The 24047-nt window shown below is 43.9% G+C and overlaps 1 protein-coding gene across 6 annotated transcripts in view; it reads left to right on the top strand.

Annotated features, from left to right (window-relative positions):
• Positions 1-24047, top strand: part of ACSL5 (acyl-CoA synthetase long chain family member 5) — a 50246-nt gene that overhangs the window by 5053 nt on the left and 21146 nt on the right. The window contains exons 1-6 of one of the 6 annotated variants that reach the window (XM_044750785.2): positions 374-482; positions 711-793; positions 1000-1182; positions 18469-18525; positions 18691-18875; positions 21691-21799. In XM_044750785.2, the coding sequence (XP_044606720.2) occupies positions 18720-18875; positions 21691-21799 (265 nt within the window). In that variant the 5' untranslated portion in view covers positions 374-482; positions 711-793; positions 1000-1182; positions 18469-18525; positions 18691-18719. Of the gene's footprint in view, positions 1-373; positions 483-710; positions 794-913; positions 1183-3007; positions 3608-15235; positions 18231-18468; positions 18526-18690; positions 18876-21690; positions 21800-24047 lie in introns of those variants that run through there. The other 5 variants (XM_070483173.1, XM_070483162.1, XM_070483157.1 and 2 more) reach the window with 5 other exon arrangements.

Below are 24047 nucleotides of genomic sequence, written 5' to 3'. Positions count from 1 at the left end.
AGTAAGAAGAAACCTAATGCAGCATTTCCACGAATTTCTTCAGGCCTGATACACAGAAAGAGTTAAGTGTCTAAGGTCTGCTGGTAGTTAAATGAACACTTATATCAACAAAGCAGCACCATATAGGGTCAAAGCCACTGCAGTGGTTGTCTGTGATGGTCTTGCCTTGATGACTAACTGGTTGTGTGATTCTGGGTGATTTCTTTTCTCTGAGAAGGTTTCAATAGTCTCACCTGTAAAACAGAAATTGAAAATCATCTCAAGAGCCTCTTTCATTTACACTCATCATTTTTGTTTAGTAATGATGCCTTGCAGTCTTAAAGATTTTGGAATCGAGGATGGTGACTAGTGGCTTCAAAATGGAAAGAGAGAACACAATTGGCTGAGCAGTGATACGGAAGCGACCCTGCTTCTTCAAGGGCCTCGCTGAGCCATGGGTGGTGCAGACCGTATCCATGATTCCGCATTCTAAATACAACTCAGTGAGGCTTGTCCCTCAGGCTAGACTCGAGAGTGATTTGCTTTATTTGGTTGTCTTGGAGACATTCTAATTCTAGAAGGGTCACCGGCCCTTTCTAGAAGAAGACTGATCTCTAAACGCAGACCTCTGCTTATCTGAATCTTAAAGTTATAGCTTGAGCTGTTAGAGTGGCTTCTCATTTTTCTCTTACCCTAAACTCATGGAGCACTTTTGTCCTCTTGTTATGTAGAGCTTCCTGTTCCTATCACGATCTCAAGGATTCTGCCCCCAAAGCGGTGGAAAGCCCTGTCTACTCCCTTCCCTTCCCCTGAGGTATGGGCTGTAGAAAAGGTTTTGCTTGTTAAACGTTAGCTTTCTGAGCTGAGCACTGTCTTCTTTTTTTTTTTTTCTTCCTCTTAGACCTATTGCATAACGACCTCTTGTTTTAACCTTTCACCAAATTCTACACTTCTCACTGTCAGAGGTTACCAGAACTGTTTGAACAAGTAACTTCTACCTTTGAACTTCTCTTGCAACAGGTTCAGAGTTTCCAGGGGAGCTCACTGGCCACTCAGTGCAGGACGCGTTGGCTTCAGGTGTGGCCCCATCACAGGAGCTGTGGAAAGGGTAGAGGAGGCAAACCTACATATGGAGCTAAACCAGAACAGCCAGGTGTGAGGGGTGCATTTCCTGGCCCCAGGAAGTGAGAGTATTCTTACAAGGTAAGTTCTGATCATGCTATTTGCTCTATAGTTTATATATCTATGGGATCGTGGGGATGGGAGTGGTTTGGCAAGAAGAAGGTGGGACGTGTATCTATATTCAGCCTAAGCCTCTTTTACAACATGATGTTACATTTGGTTGAGCAGAAATCTCAGCTAACTTGTGGGAGTCAAATTAAAAGTCAATTGGAAAAGAGGTAGAAACATCGAAGCTATCTGAATGCTGGCAGGAGATAGACTTGGAAAAGAACGTAGTTAATTTCACTAAATGCGACTAAAACAGACTTAAAAGCTTTAAGGATTATAGGCAAAACCAGAATGTGGGTCTCCTTCATCTTCCATTCAGAAATTTCTGTATCAATATGGTTAGAAAGGCTGTTCATTAGGCAGCAATTCTCATTTGGAAGGGAGAAGGGAGAGGGAATCCTTAGCAGACATTCTAGTAGGTACTGGAGTCTCCTAGTGGGTGTGTGACAGTGTGTTAATCCATCGGCTCGCCACTTTCTGTAAGATTGATGGTGGTGTTCCCACTCTGTAGCTGAATAATGTGTCTCTGGCCTATGCTACACAGCCAGGAGGTGGTGTGGCTAGAATTTGATTCCTGATCAGTCTGTCACTACAACCTGCTGCATAATACAGAATTCTTGTGTGTTGCCAAAATCTTCCATTATTCCCTCAAATCTTGGGAGTGTCACTCATGCACATAGGATTGAAAAGGAATGCAACTCTCCTAGAACTTTAGAATGGTCCAGACCCTTCTGAACTTGAGCATTCAAGCCTGGGGGAAACCAATAAAAAGAGAAAGCTCATCTTCTGGCCCTGAGCTCTTCACCCGGTTGGTGAAAGAAGACAGCACCCGGGAAGAGTCCAGCAGCATTATAGAGGCTGACACTTGACACCCATTCTGCCATCCTCTGCTCTCTGCTGGAGGCAGCTGCCCTTTGGGGAGATGACCTCTTGAAACTAAGCAAAGCCAAGTTTTCCTCCAGCCATGAGATGACCCAGAAGATGGAATGGCAGGGGCCACCCTCATCTTCCCTTACTTCATCTTTCTCCCATGTCTAAAATAGGCACCTCTGAAGTCAAGGGATCAGCTCCTGTTCCCTGAGACTGTGGCACAGCTCACCATGGCTTTTTCAGTTGGAGGCTTTTAGGACTTTCTGTAGAGAGAACGAATCCTGATCCAGTTCTAGTAAAGGGCTGGGCTCATGCTGAACTTACCGGGAGCCTTCTTGAAAGGATCAAGGCTGGAGAGGTGTTGCTTAATTCCAGGGTGTGTCTGTAAGCTGGTCATGGGGGCAGGGAATCTTGTTATTTTTGCCTCCAAATCTGAGAACGGAAGCTCCTGTGCCCTTCTGTGGCCACAAACTTAGGAGAATCCAGTGAGGCAACTTTAGGTCCTCACACCATGTAGACCCATCCCCAAGATCCTTTCAGGGGGTCTGCACATTCCAGACAATCTTTATAATCATACTAAGAAGTTATTTGCCTTTTCCACTATCACTGTCTCACACATATACAGCGGAGTTTTCTAGAAGCTACAAGACATGGCATCAGTCTGACAGCTAATGGCATATGTACTTGTGTATTCCTGGGATTTAAAAATTCCCCAGTTTTAATTTGGAAGGTGAGGGAGGCGGCAGAACACATTTTAATTTAAGTGTTGAGGTATGAAAAGGACGAGCCAACACGTCAAAGCAAAAGAATCAGGCCTCTTGTCTCTGCTCCTCTTGTTCCTGACTTGCTTGTTCTGTCGGCTTTATCAGAACTGCTTCGGGGACTGAGGCAGGTACAGCTGGGGACTGGAGAGAGGGTGACATGATACTGGGCTGGCAAGCCATGCTGGGCTGGGCTGCCCCCGGGTGCCCCCGAGGTCTCAGGGGGCCCGTGAGGGTTGAGGTGCCCTCTGGCTGGACCTCCCCGTCCTGGGAATCCAGCGGGGAGTGGCCCGGCCTCTGTGACACTAGTGATCTGAGGGGGATACCTCAAGTCCTTTTTGTTTGGTTTTGATCTGGGTTTAGTCAGGCAAAGGAGGAAAGGGCGAACGGTGTGGATACAGGCTGGCTTTTGTTTCAGCCCGTAGGGACTGAAGTTAAAGGCTTTGAAAACAAGCCAGGGTAGCTCTGGCGGCTTTCTCCTCCTGGTGAGAACACTTCCACTTTCAGTTGTGAAAGAAAAACCAGGAAGTGAAGTTCTGAGCACGTTAGAAAGCCCGGCTATGGCCTGACTCGGGACAGCTCAGGCAGGGCAGAACTGGGGACACTCTGAGCTGTGGCTGTCTGTCTGCATGGATGCTCTGGAGCCCCTCTAGCCCTGGAGGAGCTAAGGGTGAAGGAAGAGGGACAGGCGCTCATGTGCCAGGAAGAACTCAGAGCCAGGAAGCCCCCGTCGCTGGAAGCACCAAGGCATGCGGCCCCCTCATAGGGTAAGAAGACCATTTGGAGGCAGGGTATTTAGCAAGGGGTCTTGTAAGCACGGGGCAGAGGCCAAGGGGGCTTCCTGACCCACAGCTTCAGCACATCTCCAGCTTGCTCTGTGTGCCCCAAGCACGTGTCAGCACTTGATCTCTCCCAGGTCTCTCAGAGACACCCTTATTAGGAGAGGCGAGGGGAAGGAGGAAGTGGGAGCATGGACGGGATTTTCTTTCTTCTGCCTCTTTTGGGGGAGGTGAACCACAAGGAGACCTCTTTTTGTGGGCCTGAGCATCTGCCATGGCTCCCCTCTGGTGGCTGGAGGTTGCCCTCAGTTTTCATGGTGGACTTTGGCTCCTTCCTGTGATACGAGCTGACGGATGAGTGACTGGTGAATGGTTTCTGAATGAAGTTGGATCTGTTTTAAGGGGTAGGGCCGCAGGCTGAATCTAAGATGAACTTCAAGGAGTGAACCTCGGGCAGGGACTCCGCGCTTGGGGCTTGCTGGGGATATCATCCATTTTGGTGGTTTGAAAAGTAGGGTTGACTCTTCAGCTCCAGCTTGTAGGTGATTGGTATTCTCTGACAGAAGCAGAGTCTTAGACATAATAAAATTTAAATAATTAAATAAAATTTTAAAATCAAATAAAAGATTAAAAACTAAATTTAATTTAAAAAATAAAAGTTTGGTTTAGTAAAAAAAAAAAAATAGAATAATTGGTTTTTCTTGATCCCTCCCTCTGTATTCCAGCATGGGAGTTCCCATGTGGTGGTCCCCTCCAGTTGACAAGGATTTGAGATGAACACAGAATAGTCTTGGAAGAGGGATGGTGTAAAATCCTGTAGGCATCATTTGTGTGCTTGGCACCAGAAAAAGAACCAAAACCTAAGTGAAACAAAAGTCACGAATACTTGTGTAATATCGGTCAGTAAAAAAAGTCAGATAATAAAGCTAAGGGAAGTAGATGGTATGTAATAAGCAGCAAACGACAGGGACTCTGGCAAAATGCAAGGCAGGTGCACCCCAGATAAACACATTCCAGTTTAATTTTTTTTTTTTTCTCGGACATTATCCAGACCAAACAGAATGTTTCAGCCAGGCATTCGGCTTGGTCCTGATCTAAAACAGTCTTCTCTCCCAGGATGGGTTCCACCTCCTTGAGGGCAAAGGTACCTACAATAATATCAGTGTACCATTGAGTGCCTAAGTGCTAAACATCCAGTGTGGGCCACAGACCGTACAGGGAGGCCGGGGGTGAGAGAAGGAGAGAGCGTCAGGGAATGAACGGAGAGAGGGAAGATGAAGCCAGTTAAGTACCAGCTTATAGAAGGTACTCTTAAATTTCATTAAGACAATCTTAGGAGGTGGATGGTTTCATTATATTATAATTGAGAGCGTAGGCTCAGAGAGGTAAAGCAACTTTCCCGAGATCACAAGGCAGTCAATTGTCAAACCGGGATTGAAGCTGCAGTCAGGGTGAGGCTCAAAACCATGCTCCATCCACTAGTTTGTAGTGTTAGCGTTTCTTCGGATTTCCCAGAAAATTTTATTTGTAAAAAGATTTTCATGTATGGTGACCTGGGCAGATATTGAATTCACATATTTATTGGATATTCTTCAGGCTGACATTTTTCTAGAACTGCAGATATCACAGCTACCACTCATTGACTATTTTCTAGGGGCCAGCGCTGTGCTTACTGTTTTATGGGGCTTTTATCTGTTGATTTTCAAAACAGTCCTCTGAGGTAGGTACTTTGTTTCAGAGATGGGGAAACCAAGGCTTAGAAATAAAGAAACTGGACATGCTATGAAGAGACGGAAGCTAGAATTTGAACTCTGGCTCATTTAGTTCCAAAGGCAAACTGGGCCTCAATTTCCAACCAGTCTAGTTAGTGCATGGGCCCAAGAATTAGAAACTGAGAGAAATTTCTCTTTTGAAAATCCTTCCATTTCACATTCATACAGACAGAAAGCAGATCAGCAGTTGCCAGGGACTGAGACCATAGAGGAATGGGGAGTAACCGCTTAATGGGTACACGGCTTCCTTTGGGGGGTGATGAAAGTATTTTGGAACTAGATGGAGGTGGTAGTTGCACAGCATTGAGAATGTGCTAAATGCCACTGAATTGTTCACTTTAAAATGATAAATTTTATGTTATATAAATTGCACCTCATAAAAAAATCCTTCCACCTAGAGGCAGGTGAATTCTCAAACCAGGATTTGGCAATTTTTTAGAAACCAGGCAATGGCGTTTCTGCTCTTGTCCCATATGCCACGCTAGCAGATGCACTGATCCTCTTTTGGAGTGCAGCCTGAGGTGACTCTCTTGCGTGGCAGCACCCTGCAGGGTGACATGTCCCCAGCAGCACTGAGTTGAGCCATGATTGCTCTCGCCAGACTCTGCTGTAAACGCTTCTATGTCTGTTTCTCCCCTATGTGGTGAATGTCCTAAGGTCAGAAACGTACTCTCTCGCTTGCTCTTCCCCCTGGCAGAGGGCCTGATATTTCCCAGGCTCTTAATTCATGTTGGTTGAATAAATAAATGAGTTGTGGAGTTTGGAAGGTCAGGCAACCCTTGTACTGCTGAGGCCAAGCCACGGTATCAGCCCTCTGTCTGGGAGCTGGTAGGAGATCTCTGGGTCTCCATGGGTAATTCTACTCCAAGCATTGTGAGGTTGTGAGCGGCTTGTGGATGGATGCAGGGGTGGGATAGGGTCTCAGGAGGTGGCTAGGTCTGAGCTCAGAGGTGGACCATGCCCTCTCCAACCAGAAATCCTCTGTTTAAATAGAAACGAGGAGTTGTTAAGACCTTTGCATATAAATTGAAGGGCAATTATATATGAAGACCATGATCACCTCGTCTCCTTCGGGATGTCTCAGAAGAGAATATCTGATGTGGACAAGGAGTTAGAAACTGAGGGAAGTGGAAAAGGGAAAAGGGAGCTAGTCTTTACTGAGGATTTATCGTGTCCTCGACGGTGTGCCCACAGTAGCCCTTTTGAGTAGGGATTGTCACCTGCCCCTTCTGTGTGCAGTTGAGGGAAACTGATGCTCAGTGACATGAAGTAACTGTGCCCAGGGTCACATATCTTGTTAGTCTGGTATCTGGAAAGGCAATGACTTTGGAGTTTTGCACCCTCCCCCCGACCCCCACCGGAAATGAGACTCTTGGCAATAAAGCTTGTTGTTTGCACTTTGCATCTGGTGATCCCTGACCACCGGCCAGGCCAGGTAGTGTGTGGGCTGATTTTGCAGAAAGCCCAGGCAGGGAGGCCTCTCACAACCTCTTGCATCACCCTGTCTTAATCCTGACATGGGTGACAGGGACCTAGCCCTTTGTCCAGCCTAACTTTCCACAGGCTCTCTTATCAAATCCAGTGGACTTGTTCACCTGACCTCAGTTCTCTCATGATTCACGTGGTCAGCAACAGACTTGGGAAGCCCTCAGGGGTGTTTACTGAGACAAGGTCTTCCTCAGGGTAGGACTGCTGGACTGTGATTTGTTGGAAGCACAGTGGTAGATCCAGCTTGACTAGGTCAACCTGAGATCAAGTGGGATGCGTCATTGCCTGTCACCAGCCTATGCTGACTTAACAACTATCCTGTGCTATCTTCACAGACTGAGTTAGAGGCTTTGGGTATTTGACTTCATGAAGGCTTTCCTATTCAATGCCACTCAGTTCAGCTGGCTGAGGCCTGGCATCCCAAAGCTCTCCGGTGTTTGTGCAAATGACTCCAGTGGCATAGTGTATACACCAAGCCCAAGACACTGTCTTGTTCAGCCTTCTTGGAGGCTTTTTCTTTTTTTCTCTTTCAGCTAAAGATGGATCCTCTACCTCCATCAAAAATACCTCTTCACCATTTCCCTTCCCCAAATGTCATGCTTGTCCCACTTTAGTGCCTTTAGCCATACTCTACCTCTTACCCAACATCTAGGTATTCCCCTCCCTCCCTTCCAGTTAGGTTTATCTGACCTAATGCAGTGCCTGGTCTCTCCAAGGAAAAAGTGGATGGAGAGACAGACAACAGTTGAAAAAGATGGTGACCCTGGTTGGAGTCATAGTTGGGGTCTTAACAGCCATCAGCTTCATTGGTGGAGTCAGCATCCTTGACTGACCCTGGAAGTTAGACTCTTGGCAATAAAACCGGGGGATCAAGGACCACACATCCTTGAAGGGCTAGTGCTCCATCCAGCTACCTTCATCTACTTCAGTCTACACTAACTTCTCCCTTCTTCAAATTCACTGGCTTATCCCACACACTGAATCCTTCTCTAAGTGTTTTTAGCGTTCGATAGACACACGAGTCCTCAGAGGGCAGGAGCTGTGTCTTCTAAGTGTTTGTCCCTCTGCACATGGCACAGCGCTGGGCACACAATCGGTCCAAGATCTTTGTTTGCCTTATTAAAAGTAAATTTAAAATGCAGAGGGTAAACGTAGCTCTTGCATCACGCATACTTCTCCAGTCCACCAGACGCTCCCAAAGCTGGGATACATCCCAGAAAGCACTTGCTTACTGCCTGGGAAATTGGCTTTACGCCCTGTTACACTATGAACTCTAAGTGTGCTTTTCCCAAGCTGAACACACTGCCTGACACATAGTAGGTGCTCAAATATTGAAATGCTTGCAGAATAAGGAAACTCAACGTCAGTCAGGTCAGGCTGCTTAACATTGCCTTTGCCATGGTGTGAAGGCCCGGGCTGTGGCATTTCTGAGGAGAGCTCAGCTGCCTCTGTCTCCCTGTGTGTATAGGAGCATAGCATATCATTGTGGGGTAGAATTCTGCAACCTTTTCCTTCAACAGACTCCCCGCCCTAGCTGCCTTTCTCTGAACTTGTGCCAGTGGTGGGCAAAGGGGGAAGATGGCTCAGTGGCACTTAGTGTGTTCTCACTGAATTTCAAGCACTGTGCTGTGTGCAGTAGAGTCTGAAGGCTAAGACAGCCTCTGTCAGGGAGTGCCCACGTGGTCCGCTGGGTCACAGGAAGCCTCCCTGAGACTTGAACTTGAGGAAAGAGCTGAGCTGACTCCACTTCTCACAACGCTCCTGAGCTCTGGTTCCTGTAGCTTTTCCTGTGTGATTCAGAAGCAAAGACATTACCAGCGGATACCCGTGAAACCCTACCGATTGGTTTATGGTGTGTTTGCTTGCAGGCCAGGGAATCTGCCCCAAGCCTAGCCCTCACCCTCTGTCTGCCAGCTGCCTTACAAATTGGAACTGTTGGATGCGGCCTAGCGATTGGGCTAGGAAAAGCAAGATGTGGGCGCTTCATATCACTTGCCTGTTTTAATCATTTAAACACTCACAGACTCTTTCCATGCTGTGGAAATGCCTCTCAGCCTGCCTCTGCGGTTTTAATAGGGATCCCCGTTGATAATGTCGCCTCCCTGCTCTGCCCTGCGTGGAGATGATAAAGAGGCACTTTTCTGTCTGCCTGGGGATATCCCCTGGTGTGTGCGCTTCAGGGCACCCTGAGTGCCAGGTCCCCAGATAAGGAGAGCAACCTGTGCCTGGTGACATGGCCCTGCTTGGTGGAGAAGGCTAATGTGAGGCAGTGGCCTGAGCACCTGGATGCTGGTGAGTGGCTAGGAAGTTATCTATAGGTTCATATGTCAGGATCTTATGCCATCCTCTCTTTTTAGCTCCTTGCAGTAAATGTTAAAAGGCACACTTTCAGGGCCCTTTGGCCCTGTGACTCAACCTTCACCTTTGGTCTGGTTTCTTACCCACTAAAGAAATGAATGAAAAACATTTCCACCCCCAGAGCTGCTGTCTGGACTGGCTTACTCAGTGGCTGAGAAGCACTGTATACAACACGAGCACTGGGAAAAGGTTGCATGTCGAATGGAGCTTAGGTGGTGGGAGGGCTGCACTTTTAGAAACGGAGCTGAGCCTGTATTGTCAGGTGTATTCACACGAAATGCTGCCAACCAAGGGGGTGGAACTTGCTAAGTCAGCTGCCTGAGTCGGAGATGGGATAATTTGCAGTTACTCATTTCACGGTTGGTTGGTTGGTTTTTAAAAAGCATGCATATTTCAGATTAAATGACATATGCTCTCAAGTGGCACCTTCCCAATGAGACCTACTCTACCTCCCTAATTAAAACTCACCCCCCAGCTGTCCCCTTGATCCCCTTTCTCTACTCTTTTTTTTTTTTCTTTTGAGAAAGATTGTCCAAGAGCTAACATCCATTGCCAATATTCCTCTTTTTGTTGAGGAAGAGAGACCCTGAGCTATCATCTGTGCCCATCCTGCTCCACTTTGCACGTGGGATGCCACCACAGCATGGCTTGATGAGCAGTGTGTGGGTCCGTGCCCGGGATCCAAACCTGTGAACCCCAGGCCGCCGAAGCTGGGCACATCAACTTAACCACTTCGCCAACGGGCCAGCCCCCTACTCTATTTTTTTATTCCATAGTAGTATCTAATCTAGCTATTGTTCAGGCTTGTTGTCAAACTTCCCAATAAAATACAACCCTTCAAGAGCAGGGATTTCACAGTTATATACCCAGGCCCTGGAATGATGCCCCACATACAGTTAAGCCCTTAAATATCTTTTGGCTGAAGGATTGAACACATGAAACTATCTGGAAAATCTGTTCATGATTTCTCTCTTCCATCTGTCTTTTCCTCTGAGGATTATCTTTTCAGAAATGCAAAAGCATGCACCTTGTCCAAGTGGTTTTTTTCTTTCTACTTGATAATATATCATCAAGCTCTTTCCACATCAGTACATACAGATCTGCTTTATTCCTTTTAATACGGTCAAGAGTTCCATGCTGTGGAAGTGCTATAATTTATTGGGTTGCTCTCCTATCAAAGAAGGCTTTCCTGGTCTCTGGCATTATAAACAATCCTATAGATTTAATGATGATGAACATAAAAGCTAGAACCTGAGCCTCTTGGCCAGGCATTGTTCTAAGCACTTTATAGGTGTGTTAACTCCTTAAATCACGGTGACAGCCTTATGAGGGAGATTATTGTCATTTTGCAGATGAGAAACCACACAAAGGTTCTCTACCCCAGGTCAAAAAGATGACCACCAAATAGGATTTGAGCTCAAGTCATCTGACTCGGAGCCCACATTCTTAACTGGAAACTTACACAGCCATTTGTGATGCACTTTGTCGAGCTGATGTCTTTCTATAGGATAAATTACTAGTAGAGTCATTAGGTCAAAGGGCACACATTTTAAATTGTGATAGAGGGCAATGGGCACATCTCTAAGTAGGCTGTACCAATTTTACTTTTCCACGATTAACAGTGCATTGTGCACTGTTTCATGATTGCTAATCTAATGGGTGGGGGAAAGTCACGTCATTCAAATTTGTATTTATAAAAACTATAAGCAAAGTTAAAGTCTCCCTGGTTTTAAGTAACCCATTTGTGAACTTTCTGGTCATGCCCTCTGACCTTTGTTTTATTGGGTCGTGTTTTATTTTCCATTGACTTCTAAGCATTCCTTATTGAAGAAACGAGCTCTTTGCCCATCTGGAGTATTTGATACTCTTTCCAGTTTATCTTTGATTTTTGTCTCTGGTATCTTTTCAGCAGGGCAAATATTTTTCAAAATTTTATGTAATCAAATTTGCCAACATTTTCATTTATAGCTTCTAGATTTTTGTGTCTGGTTTGAGTCTTCCCCATGCCAAGATCATAAAATGTTTCTCTCAGACTTTTTATCCACAAATACTCTTAGGGTTTTCAATGTTTTATAGTTAAGTCTTTGATCCATCTCCAAAGTATTTTTGTTGTAGGAGTAACACAGTAATCAGCTTTATGTATTCTCTCTGGATGGCTAGCCAGTTGTTTCAATACATTTATTGTAAGTGAAAAAAATCCAACTTGATCTGAAGTGCAATTTAGTATATAATAATAGCATCCACTAGGAGTATTTCAGGATTACTTCATTATGTAGATTTGTCTTTTCATGACCGATAGAAAACTTCTAGAGCTCCAGAAGAAGCAAATTTGGTAATGTTACCTCTCTGCCACCCACCCAATTCCTGTTATTTTTCAAAAATTTTCTGGCTATTTTTATAAGTTTTACTTTTCTGGGTGAACTTTAGAATTAAATTTTTAGGGGGCCAGCCCAGTGGCGCAGTGGTTAAGTTTGAACATTTTGCTTCTCGGCGGCCCGGGGTTCGCCGGTTTGGATCCCGGGTGCGGACATGGCACCACTTGGCAAAAAAGCCATGCTGTGGTAGGCGTCCCACGTATAAAGTAGGGGAAGATGGGCATGGATGTTAGCTCAGGGCCAGTCTTCCTCAGCAAAAAGAGGAGGATTGGCAGCAGTTAGCTCAGGGCTAATCTTCCTCAAAAAAAAGAGTTAACTTTTTAGTTCCCCAAAAAATCCTGTTGGTCTTTATTAAGGTACACATACAGTTAGGGAAATAGATCTTCTTGACTATTTCAGGTGTGTCTTTCCATTTTTCAAGCCTTCTTATGTCCCTCAGATCTAAACATTTAAATATAAGTTTTACACATTTGTTCTGATGTACGCTATTGTGAATGGCATATTCTCCATTATTTTCAGATTACTTATCTGCATGAAATATAGGAAAGCTATTGACTTTCTGGCTACCAATTTGGTAACGGGTCCCCTCACCGAATTCTCTCATGGTTTCTAATTGCCTTTTATTTCTTTAGAGGGTTTTTAGAATTCCCCTCTCAGCTATTTTTTTTTAATTGGGAAATATAACAGCAAATTTTTATCTCAGCTATAACGGAATGTTGGCCCTTTCGATCTTTGAGTCACTGAAAATAGCATGGGTAGCTGAGATTCACGCTCCTTGGGAACCAATGCTTTTCCATATCGGGCTTTTCTCTGGCTAAGTTTTGTGAGACAGGATTGTTGTCTCAAATTATTTTATCTTTTATTTCTTAGCAGAGGAAAACTACATTTGATGCAGAAGAGTAAACTGGTATAAAAAAAGGTGAAAATCCCTTAGCTCCAGGGCTCTGAGAATGTCGGGTGAAGGATCTTGCAACAGAACACATATCTGGTTCACCTTCATTGCACAGTAAGGAAAAGGCTATTGATCCTTCCAGGCATGCTCATGAAGCTATTGGTTTGTAATGTCCTATTGACCTTTTTGCCATTACTTTGGAATTTGTCTAGAAATATTGACCATGAAGTTAAGGACTGAGATGGAGGCCTCCTAAGTTGGAGGTGGAAGGAATTTCGGGGAAATAACAATGGAGGCTGAGTTATCAACTTAAAACCCAACCAAGAGAGCAAAACTTCCGTATACGGTTTCCTAAATAACACACAGGCCCCTTTGGAGTCATTATGAGTTGTAAAGACTTGTGACGTAGTCTCTAGGAGAGAGTCAGTACTTCAGTATGGAAGAATGTGTTAACTAACTGGGTGTAGGAACTTGAGGACTCTGGTCTCCCTTTTAATGAGTTTTCTATCACCACAGAATAAGCCTATACATGCAAGAGAACAGAGACACCAGTAAAATCCAAATGAGTATGGCACTTTCTGGAAGGTAGTTTTTTTTGGGAAAGGCTTGTAATTGCAATTTATATCTCATTCTTGCATACAAAATAATTAGTTCTTTAGGCTTAAAAGCAAACATAATTTATTTCACTGTCCTTTGAGTTCCAGAAAACCAGAGTAACAGAATTATTTATTTCTAGACTAGACTTTCTGCCTGCTTCCTACTGTAGATGACTTCATTTGATAAGATTCATCTTGTAGATTCTTCCAAGCCTGGAATTGTCCACTGATCCTGAGTGCTCCTTGATATGTGCTAGAAATACATCCTTTTCATCACCCACTATCGCTAACCCAGTACCTTGCCAAAATATTGATTTGGGAGTGCCCATCTCAAGATTGGCCAGAGGGACTTTTGATGATCTAAGTTTTGGGAGTTTGGGGGTGGGGGAGTTTTACTAAAGGAAAAATGGGTTAACTGAGAGTATTTAGAACACACAGTTTGGGATCAGAAAACTGGTCGTTGATTCAACAACCACTTATTGAAAGTTGACTATGTGCCAGACATGGTGCAGGCATTGGAGGCCCAGTAGTGAGCAAAATGAAAATCCTTGTTCCAATTAGAATATCAGTTCAGTAGAGTCAATTGATGATAAGAGATCAGGACTACTTCAGATAGTGAACAGTGTCATGGGGAAGAGAAAGCAAGGTCCGTGATAGTGATTGGGGTAGGAAAGACAAAATTAAACAGGGTGATCAGAGAGAGTGAGCCTCTGAGGAAGCGACATTTGAATTGAGACCTGACCTCAGGCGGTCAGGGTTTCAGCTGTGGAGAGCAGTGTTTAAGGCAAAGGGAAGAGCAAATATAGAGGCTCTGAGGTGGCAATGGACTTCTGATTGAAAAGCAGAATACATTTAGGAAAAATAAAATCTTTTAAAGGAAAGGGACTATCAAAATAAAGATCATTTATAGGCTATAGGGATAGCCTGAAAGATTCATCACAATAAATACGGTTGACCCAGATCTTGAATGTTAGACAAGAAGGGCCATGTAGGGACTTTATTCAAAGAAAATGAGACTTTAATGAAGAAATGCTGGCCCAAATCCACAAAAGAGCAAAACCCAAAGCTGAATATGGGGTGGTCATAACCTAGACACCAAGGCTGATCCTGGAGCTTGCAGGCAGGTGTGAGGCAGATGGCATCCTTCAGCTAGCTTAGGAATTCAACACATTAGGATCCAGGAGATGAGTGACTTTGACTATGGCCGTCCATAGCCCAGAGGAAAGGAGGGCCCTGGAGTGAATGAAGGGGAAGAGCTGAGGACAAATGAACATCCTGGGGGATGGGGCTGCGGCGCGTCACTATCACCATGTCGGAAGGCGGAGGAAGCTTTCCACTCGGTGCCATCCTCATGTGTCCTGTAGCCTGCTCAGCCATCTGCAGATGACTTGGAACAGGAACTTCCAGATGCAGCATAACACAGCTCTCTTTCCTCTTTTCTTTACCACTATTGTACTTCTCCCTACCCCATTCTTTCCCAACTAGGAGTGACGTAAAGGAAAGAAGAAATGCCATCCCACCAATGCTTGCAGGGGGTTCTGTGGAGTGACTGAACCAGAATTGTAATTTGAGTGACACAGGGCACATGACAAGAGAGATGGTGGCTTTTTCGCATTTATTTGAGCACATCTGGAAATGTTAACAGATTCTAAAGGTTAGAATGGTAACCAGAGTTCCTGGTCCAGTAAAATGGTGGAAGCCTAAGGCCTCACCTTCTCTCAGGCCCTCAGTTTCTCCCATTTAAATAGTGAGAGAGTTGATATGGTCGCAAATCCTCTCTAGCACTAGCATCATGAAGTAAAAAATGTGTGTGTTTTGCACATTAAAAAAAGGCACTATCAAGGTAGTGAAGAGAAAACCTACAGAATGGGAGAAGATAGTTGCAAGTCATATATCTGATAAGGGTCTATATTCAGAATATATAGAGAACTCTTGCAACTCAACAACAAAAAGAAAAAAAAAATTTTAATGGACAAAGGATATTGGAATAGACATTTAGCCATGGAATAGACAAATGGCCAACAAGCACATGAAAAGATGCTGAACATCATTAGTCACTAGGGAAATGCAAATCAAAACCACAATGAGATGCCATTTCATACCTATTAGGATGGCCATCATCAAAAAACCCAGAAAATAGCAAGTGTTGGTGAGGATGTAAAGGAATTAGAGCGCTCTGTGTTGCTGGTTGCGACATAAAATGGTACAGCCAATATGGAAAACAGTCTGGTTGCTCTTCAAAAAGTTAAATTTAAAATTGCTATGTGACCCAGTAATTCTACTCTAAGATATTTACCCTGAAGAACTGAAAATATGTATTCAAACAAAACTTGTATGTCAATGTTCATAGCACTACTCACCATGGCCAAAAGGTGGAAACAACGCATTTCTAGTAATTGGTGAATGGATCAACGAAATGTTGTCTACCCATACAATGGGCTATTATTCAGCCATAAGAAGGAATGAAGTACTGATCCATGCTGAAACATGAATAACCCTTGAAAATATTATACTGAGTGAGAGAAGTCAGACATAAAAGTCACATATTAAATGTTTCCATTTATATGAAATATTCAGAATTGGTAAATTCATAGAAACAGCAAGTAGATTGGTGGTTGCCAAGGGCTGGTGGAGGAGGCCATAGGAAGTGACTGCTTAACGGGTACATAGTTTTGTTTTTGGGGTGATGAAAATGTTTTGGAGCTAATTAGAGGTGATGGTTGCAAAACGTTGTGAATGTACTAAATGCCGCTGAATTGTGCATTTTAAAATGGTCAATTCTATGTTACGTGAATTTTACCTTGATTAAAAAAAATGTGGGGAGGCAGAGAGGAGCCATCTGAAATTCTGTGTATATCCTATTTGGATTGGATAGCTGGTCAGCACTAACAAAGTGAGGAAGCTCTTTCAGTAGATATATCCTTCAATGTCTTCTGCACATAAAACCTCTTGCCAGTGTAAGCAAGGTATTTTCATTCTCATGAAACTGTTGTCTAGGCATTTGTAAATATCTCCCTTGTTTGTAATGAAGTGGTCAGTCTCATCCCATTTGTGGGTGATGTAACTAAAGTATGTTTAAAAGCAGTGCTTAAGAATTGACAGACCATGGTCCAGATTAAACCGGATGTGTTTTTGTTTATCCCATACCAGATTCTTAGTATTTGAGCCAATAGTTAAAATAGGGGTTCCATAAAAATCCAATGTTCCAGCTTTTCTAGGGAGAAAAAAATCTGACAGTCTGGTGACCAGGGCTTACATTACTGCGTGGTAACAATCAGCCAGGGTTGACACTACATGCCACCTTTAGACTGGTCATGGGTTCTCTCTCTCTCTCTCTCTCTCTCCCCCCGTGTTCCATCCCAGGCTATTTGCCCTCCCTTACCCCCATCCCATACTGCCACATCTGAACATAAATTTCACCTTTAGACCCTCTTTTGAAGACACTGTTTTCAAAGTCTCCCATTAAAATGTAAATCTGCCACCTGTAAAAGAGGACAAAAGTCCTCAGTTCAACAATTTGTTCCCACAGCTGAGAAGGGAGATAGAGGTAAGAATCACTTAATTTGAGGGTGGGATTAGGGCAGAGCAAAGACACTCCCAGATGAGTGGCAGTGTCCCAGGCTGAGGGGAGGGGTTGGTGGCAGGCAGGATGGGCAAGCACAAAGCAGATTTCTCCTTCCTTTGGCACCGCTACCCACTCTTATCCATTTTGCCACTTTCCCTGGGGCGGCCTCCCTTCTCAGCGTGGGTTGGTGTGGCCGGCCTTAGAATGACGTCCTGCATGGCTGGCTCTTGAACATGTCTTGCCTCCTGGAGCGCCACTTCACTATACCAGTCCAGGTAAGGCTGGATGCTAAAAGCCCCAGCTCTCAGAATCCTGGCAGTGGTAACAATAGCACCTGTTGTTAGGTAACCTAGCACCTGCAGGGCCTCGCTTTTGTTTTTGTTTTGTCCTCTTTTTCTTCCCCAACGTGATGTGGAAGAAACCAAAAAGCTGGGGACAGTCATCCCGGTCTCTGGAATTTCAGGTTTCCTCTATAAAATGGAAAGAGATTACTCTAAATTCAGGTAATAACCAATCAGGGAGCAGAAAAATGATGAGTGACTCAGGGGTTCTTGTGACTGTTCCTGCTCCCACACCGAACTCCTGGTCTTTATAGCCTTTGTTAGAGTGGAGCGAAGTGTTTCCCGTCATGAAGAAAACCCAGATGCCAGCTCATGGCAGCTGCCTCAAAGCTCTAAGGACGACTGTGATCTTGATCTGATAAAGCTTTTTATTGGGCTTGCTTTGCCCACTTGATTTTGAGTGGGAATGGTTAGCCTCTTCTCTGAGATCGTGTTCTGTAGTACACTGAAGTAAACTTTTAAGAATGTGAATTCTGAACTTCTTTTGTGGTTACCTGTAAGATGCCAGACAAATTCAGTCTCCTTGAACCCTGTGGCTAAAACTCTAAGGAAAAAAATCAGTTGTGGTTTTGTACATTTCAATGGGGAAGCAGCAAAGGGAAATAGTGCGTGACCTCAGGCAAGTTCCTTTACCCGTGGGAGCTTCTATTTTCTCATCTGTAAAAATGCTACTTCCGGTCGCTGGTTGGATGAAATTAGCCGATCCATGCAAACAGCCCCGCCCAGTGCCTGGCATTCAGTCAGTGCTCATGTATTTGCTGCTGTTATTATCCTAATCAAGTCTGAAAGCTATGAGACAAGAGTTAGAAGAGAGGGCTTCAGCAAGAATAAGTTGCTAGGAACTGCCCAAATGTTCGTCCCTCCTATTAGAGCAGTTTGAAGCTGCACTTGGCTGGAAACTACAGGAAAAGCTGTGTTGGGGGAAGGCTTTGTTGCTTTCGGTTCCTTGAGATCTCTTCCTGGCCTAAATCTCCAACGCTCACTTGCTACCTTATGTCGGGTGCATTCTCCAGCACCCCTTCCGTGTACGCGGCTAATGCTGCCTCCGGTAAAAATGGTTCCTCCAGTCTTCCTGGAGGAGAGGACATTGCAGGTTGTGACCCTGTTGATCTCTGAGATCCTCCTCATACTTCAAAAAAGAAAGCAAGGTGTATCTGGCCAGCAGGAAATGCCCTTCACGCAGAAGGCTTGATTTCTGACATCTGTGGCGTCGCCTCTCCAGAGGTCCCTTTTTCTGTTTGGTTTCTGCGTAAGAGGGAAATCCAGCCGGAAGAGTCCTTCCTGACCCGCGGTCCGCCTGGGCGGGGGAAGCTGTCTGGAACACTCTCCTCTGACGACCAGCTTATGTTGGACCAGAAGGGCTTGTTTTAGGCTTTATGGGACAAAAATAAAAGAGCAGTCGTTTTTCAAAATTATCTGGGAAATGATTAACTTCTTTCCTTTGATCCTTTCCGCCTTGTAGGAGGGCAGTCAAGCAGCAGGGTGGAGAACACATTCTATTACTTTCAACATTGCTAAGGTAAACAGTGGGAGAAATCGGCTACTGGAGGGATCAAATTCTGGCTATTTGGAGAGTTAGAAGCTGTGTGTGTGTGTGTGTGTGTCCTTCTGTAAACATAGAACTGCTGAGTAAAAAACTACAACCATTTCCTCTAACTTTTTCTTTCCTTCTTTTTTTTTTAAGGCCTGAATTTCCTGCCACTATTCACAAAGATGCTTTTTATCTTTAACTTCTTGTTTTCCCCACTTTCAACCCCGGCACTGATCTGCATCCTGACCTTTGGAGCCGCCATCTTCCTGTGGCTGATCTACAGACCTCAGTCAGTCTTGCCTCTGGTTGATCTCAACAACCAGTCAGTGGGAATTGAGGTAACTTACCAATCACCTTTTTAGTTTGTCAACCTTGATTGAACACAAACTATAATTCAAGACCTTGAGATAACTCATGAAGGGGATTGGGTAGCATGGGAAAGTAAGCCTTTGGGTTAGCAATCAACAAAAAGTCTACAAGTTTAAACTTCTATTAATAGCACATTTCCTTTGTAATAAAAATGAAACCATGGCTAAGTTTTATGATGCCAGTAATCTAGAATGGGCGAACTACAGCCGACAGGCAAAACCCACCTTTTTTGTGTGTTACTAGCAAACTAAGAATGGTTTTTACATTTTTAAAGGAATATGTAAAAAAATAAAACTAAAAAGAGGGACAGATCGTATGTGTTCCACAAAGCCTAAAATATTACCATCGGGCCCTTTACAGGAAAGGTTTGCCAACCCATTATCTAGATGATAGAGTCCTGCCTTTGGGGTAGGAGAACATTTTCATTGAGATGCCCAGTGTCTGAGAATGGTAAAGAAGTGATCGAGTTAAATTCCAGCTTTGAGATAACATTCATTCTTAAAACTGGCAGAAGTTGAACTGGGCTTTTCCCCACAATTCCCCATCTTTCAGCAAATCACACAGTTTCCTGTATCTCTGAGAAAAGGGGAACCTCCAAGAATGTTCTCTTCATCATTTTTCATCTTCAACCCTTTTCAGAGAAAAAAAGCATTCCTGTTCCTTCATAAAGTTAAGCCCTTCTGATCTTTTTAAAAACTTCTTTCCTCTACTTGGGGCTCTTACGCCAAGTTACTGACCTCCACTCTCCACCACATTCCCAATTATTTTGTTATATTTACGTGTTCTTCGTTGGCTTCCTCCTAGCCTGCTGAGCCTGCTGCTTCAGGGCCCCTTCTCCTTTCAATCCTTTTTCTACCAGAGTTCTTTAAGATTAGTCTGCTTGTTGATTTCCTCTTCTGAGTTCAACCCACTGAGATCTGACCTTTACCACTACTATCTCCCCAAACTTCTCTGGGTTATTCATAATCTAACTTCTAAACTTAATGATTTCTCCTTCAGCCTTCCTCTCAACTGACTTGAGACTTCCTCTTTCTTAAAACTCCTCCTTTTGCCTTTCATAATTTCCTTCAATGAGATCTCTTCCTGATTCCGAGACAGTTTTTCTTTGTCACTTAGATTCTTTGCTCTCCTCATCCTAGCGTTTCAGTCTCACCGTCTCTTGATTCCTCTAAAGCAGGGGTTGGCAAACATGTTCTGTAAAGGCCAGACAGTGAATGGTTCAGGCTTTGCAGGCCATATAGGCTCTGGGGCAACCACTCCTCTCTGCTGTTGTAGTGTGAAAGCACCAGACAATATGTAAATGAATGCACATGGCTGTGTTCCAATAAAACTTTTATTTATAAAAGAAGGTAACAGGCTGTATTTGGCCCCAGATCATAGTCTGCCAATCCCTGCTCTAAATCCTCACAACTGAGAAAAACCCTCCTCTCCTATGACTTGAAAATGTACCTATGAGGCTATGACACCCAAATCTCACTTTCTAGTTCTGACATCTCCCGAGTTCCAGTCCACCTCAGTGGCACTCAAGTGCGCCAGGCTCAACAAGTCTCTTTATTGCATATTTTCTCCCTTGCACACACATACCCTTTCCTGTTTCCTTGCCTGCTCTCTCTCAGTTAAATGCATCTCTTCTTATCCAGTTGCCTAAAGTTGAATCGAATCATCTTTCACTCTTCCTTCTTCTTCAGCTCATCTCTGTAAACAGACAGCAAGACTCTATCTTCTTTTACTAGAAGGAACTTTAGTTTTGACATCTTGACTTAATGTGACATCTCATGGAAATCTTCCCTGGTGATTAAGTCTAAGTCAGATGACTAGACTAAGTCACATCTCTTTTGATAGCCTCACGTGTTACCCTATACTTTTTATAGCCCTTATCTCAGTAGTTATTACTTTCTGAATGCTTATTTAACTGATGCCTATTCTTCTCTAGACTAACTTTCATAAGGGTTGAGCCATGCCTGCAGATCCTATTGCAGCTTCCGAATCCACATCAGCGCCTGATCCTGTATTCCAGCTGACATTTCTAGACACATCCCTAGCTACACCCTCTTTCTCAGATACTCTTGTTCTCTAGCTGTGTATGAGACTCTGCAATGTATTTGGTTGTCTCTGTGCCTTTATTCAGGCTGGTCCTTCACTCAGAATTGTTCTTCTTTCCCTCCCCTCCACCAAACCACATCTTTTTGGTGAATGCTTACTTATCTTCAAAGTCTCTATTGAAATATTATTTCTTCTCTGTAGTCTTTCTAGGAAGAAATTGGTTGCTTTGTACATGTTTAATACAGAATTGATTGCTCCATTCATCTCCCAAAACAAATATTTTTCTTACAGCATGTCCATCACAGTATTATATTCTCACCCCAACCCCACTCCAAAAACTCTCTTTTATGAGGTGCTATGGGCAGCGATTTTGTTTTAACTCACTTTGAAGCTGAGGTTTTTGCACAGAGCCTGGAGCATAGTATGCATTTGATAGATATCTAAACCTGATATGATTTTTTTAAAAAGGATATAAACCTATGATATTATCTTTCCTCTGTGTGTGTGTATGCCTAGAGGGGTGGGGAGATTGTCAAAAACATAACAGTGACAGTCTCTGGGTTTCTAATGATGTGAAGATATTACAATTTTGAGATTAAAAAATTGATTGATTGAATAGTGCAGGGCTTATCCCTGTGACCGCAATGGTTAGCATTTCTGTTCTCTTCAGTTTAATCCATAAGAGTTTGCAAAGGGTGGGGAGAGACTCGGGCTTGGCTTAAACTTGCTCTTGTGTCTTAGGGAGGAGCACGGAAGAGTGCTCGCCAGGAGAGCAACGACCTAATACGTTACTACTTCTCGGATGCCAAGACAACGTATGAAATTTTCCAAAGAGGACTTGCTGTGTCTGGTAAGCCTGGCAGTCTAACCGTGCCTGTAAGAAGACCGCAGTGGGGTCTTGTTCCATGCCTCTTCTTCCCTGTCTCACTTCTAGAACCCCGGCTGATTAAACGTGGTGGTCTGAGTAGAATCCCAACATACAAAATGGAGGGCACATCAGCACAGTCTCAGGATGGGTGCTGGAAACAGTAGAGGACAGATTGGAGTTTGAAACCCGCTTCTTCCATTTCCGGCTGTGTGATCTTGTGCAAACCACTTTGCCTCTCTGAATCTGTTTCTCACTTAGCACAAGGAGAACTTCCCTACCAAGTTGTTGTTAAAAAGTCAACAACAATGTATAAGAAAGTGTTCTGATTAACTCACTAGTACATTATATTTGTTTAGGAACGCGCTTTTCATAAATGCAATCCCCTGCATTTACAGGTGCAGAATCTGGGCCAGAATTAGCATCAGGCCTCCTGACTTCTACCTCACCTTTGACCCCAGTTTCATGATATTGACCCATGCTGCTACTCTTAGTATCAGGGAAGACAATTATCTTTTGGGCTGTCTTAGAAACACCATCACCTGGGCTCTGGTAGCTCCTCCAGGAACACAGAATGGCTTAGTACTTATATCTTGTATCTCTGAACCAATGCCAAGTGTGCTAGTTTCCTTTCAAAATCAACTTGCTTATAGTTCTCCCTCCATTTGTTTTCTTTTGGTGACATTCCGTCCAGTAGGTGTGCCTCTGTGACTTCTTATCCCTCCCTTCCCCTAACCCTTTTAACTATAACCACGGCTATTTAATAGTCAGCTCTTGTCAAGTGCTAACTATGCAATAGGTACTGCTCATTATACCATCTACTTCATCTTCCCTAAACCTTAGGGACATATCATCACCCCCATTTTTAAAAGTGAGGAAACAGAGACTCAGAGGTTCAAGAACATTCCAAACGTGACAAAACCAGAAAATGTTGCAGCTGATACCGAAATCTGAGTCTGTCTGTCTGACTAGGTTGTTCTACTTTAGGTCGGCTTCTAAGCGTTTTATAAACGTAGTTGCTCCTCCAGACAACGAAAGATTATTATAAAAAAAATTTCTATCTGAAGGTTCCAGAGGGGACCGTACTTGGTATTTCTGGCTGCAAATCAGCACTTATTTAGACTTCCATGCAAATAACAAGCGAAAACCAAATCAACCATTAGTTTCTTTCCTTTTTGGCAACTTAAGATAGTATATAGCTGATATAACAGACTTTCCTTTGGGATTTTCTATTTTTCAAAGTTTTCTTTACTGAGTTATCATGGCATTGTTATTGTAATTAGAAACAAATCATTTCATTTATGATATATGGCACATAAGATATTTCATTTAGAAATTTTTTTTTCAATACTAAATTAAAACTAAACTGATAAAATGGCTTCCCATGTAAGCAGGCATGAGAAGTCTGGCCTGGCTATTTCCACAGAAAAATGACACTTCTGGTCCTGACTGGGGTTGAATACATCAGCCCCAACAGACACTTTTAGCCCCTACCCAATAGATGGTCTATGTTGAGAATTACCTGTGATAATGTTTCAAATACAGATTCTTTGGCTCCACATTGTTGCACTGAATCGGAATTCCAAATTGTGAGACCTGAGAATCTGAATCATTAACAAAGGTTTTTTGCGGGTTCTGCATGCCAGAGTTTCAACCTAGCTTAGGGCAGCAATTTTGCTGAGAAGCTGTCAATGGGTGGGCTCTTCGTAGATGGCCACGCCTTAGAACAGAAGGAGAGCTGAGATAAGTGGGTTAATCAAAGGCTAGGCTGTCGCCTGGTCATGACTTTGGCTAATCGGGCTGAAGCTGATTAGGGCACAGAGTTTAATGAGACTTCAGTTGGTGCCCCTTTGGGCCAATTATTTACTTGTTCCTTGACCGCGGGCCTCTGCTAGAATGGTCATCAGTAGGGAAGTGATCAGAGGCAATATGGTTTTTCCACATTCATCAGCTCTACCACTGACTGAGTGAGCTTGAAGAAGCTGTCCTAGTCCTTCATGATTCTGAGTATATGGGGCTAAGAAAAGTCGGGAAGACCAAATGCCCGAGTGTGCCTAGCACGGAGGAAGCATTCCATAAACAGTAGCTATAACTAGTGATTAATGTTAGAACAAACAATCTCGTTGGTAGACTAGAGGCGGCCCACCCTTCGGGCTGGAGCAGTGGCTGTGAACACCTAACAGAGCAGGACTTGCCTGGCTTCAGAGAAGGTCACAGTCTGAGACTTGATTTC

Source organism: Equus asinus, chromosome 2, assembly GCF_041296235.1.
Source record: "Equus asinus isolate D_3611 breed Donkey chromosome 2, EquAss-T2T_v2, whole genome shotgun sequence".
Lineage (NCBI taxonomy): Eukaryota > Metazoa > Chordata > Mammalia > Perissodactyla > Equidae > Equus > Equus asinus.
The sequence above is the reverse complement of the archived record's forward strand: the minus strand, read 5'-3'. Positions and strand labels throughout refer to the sequence as shown.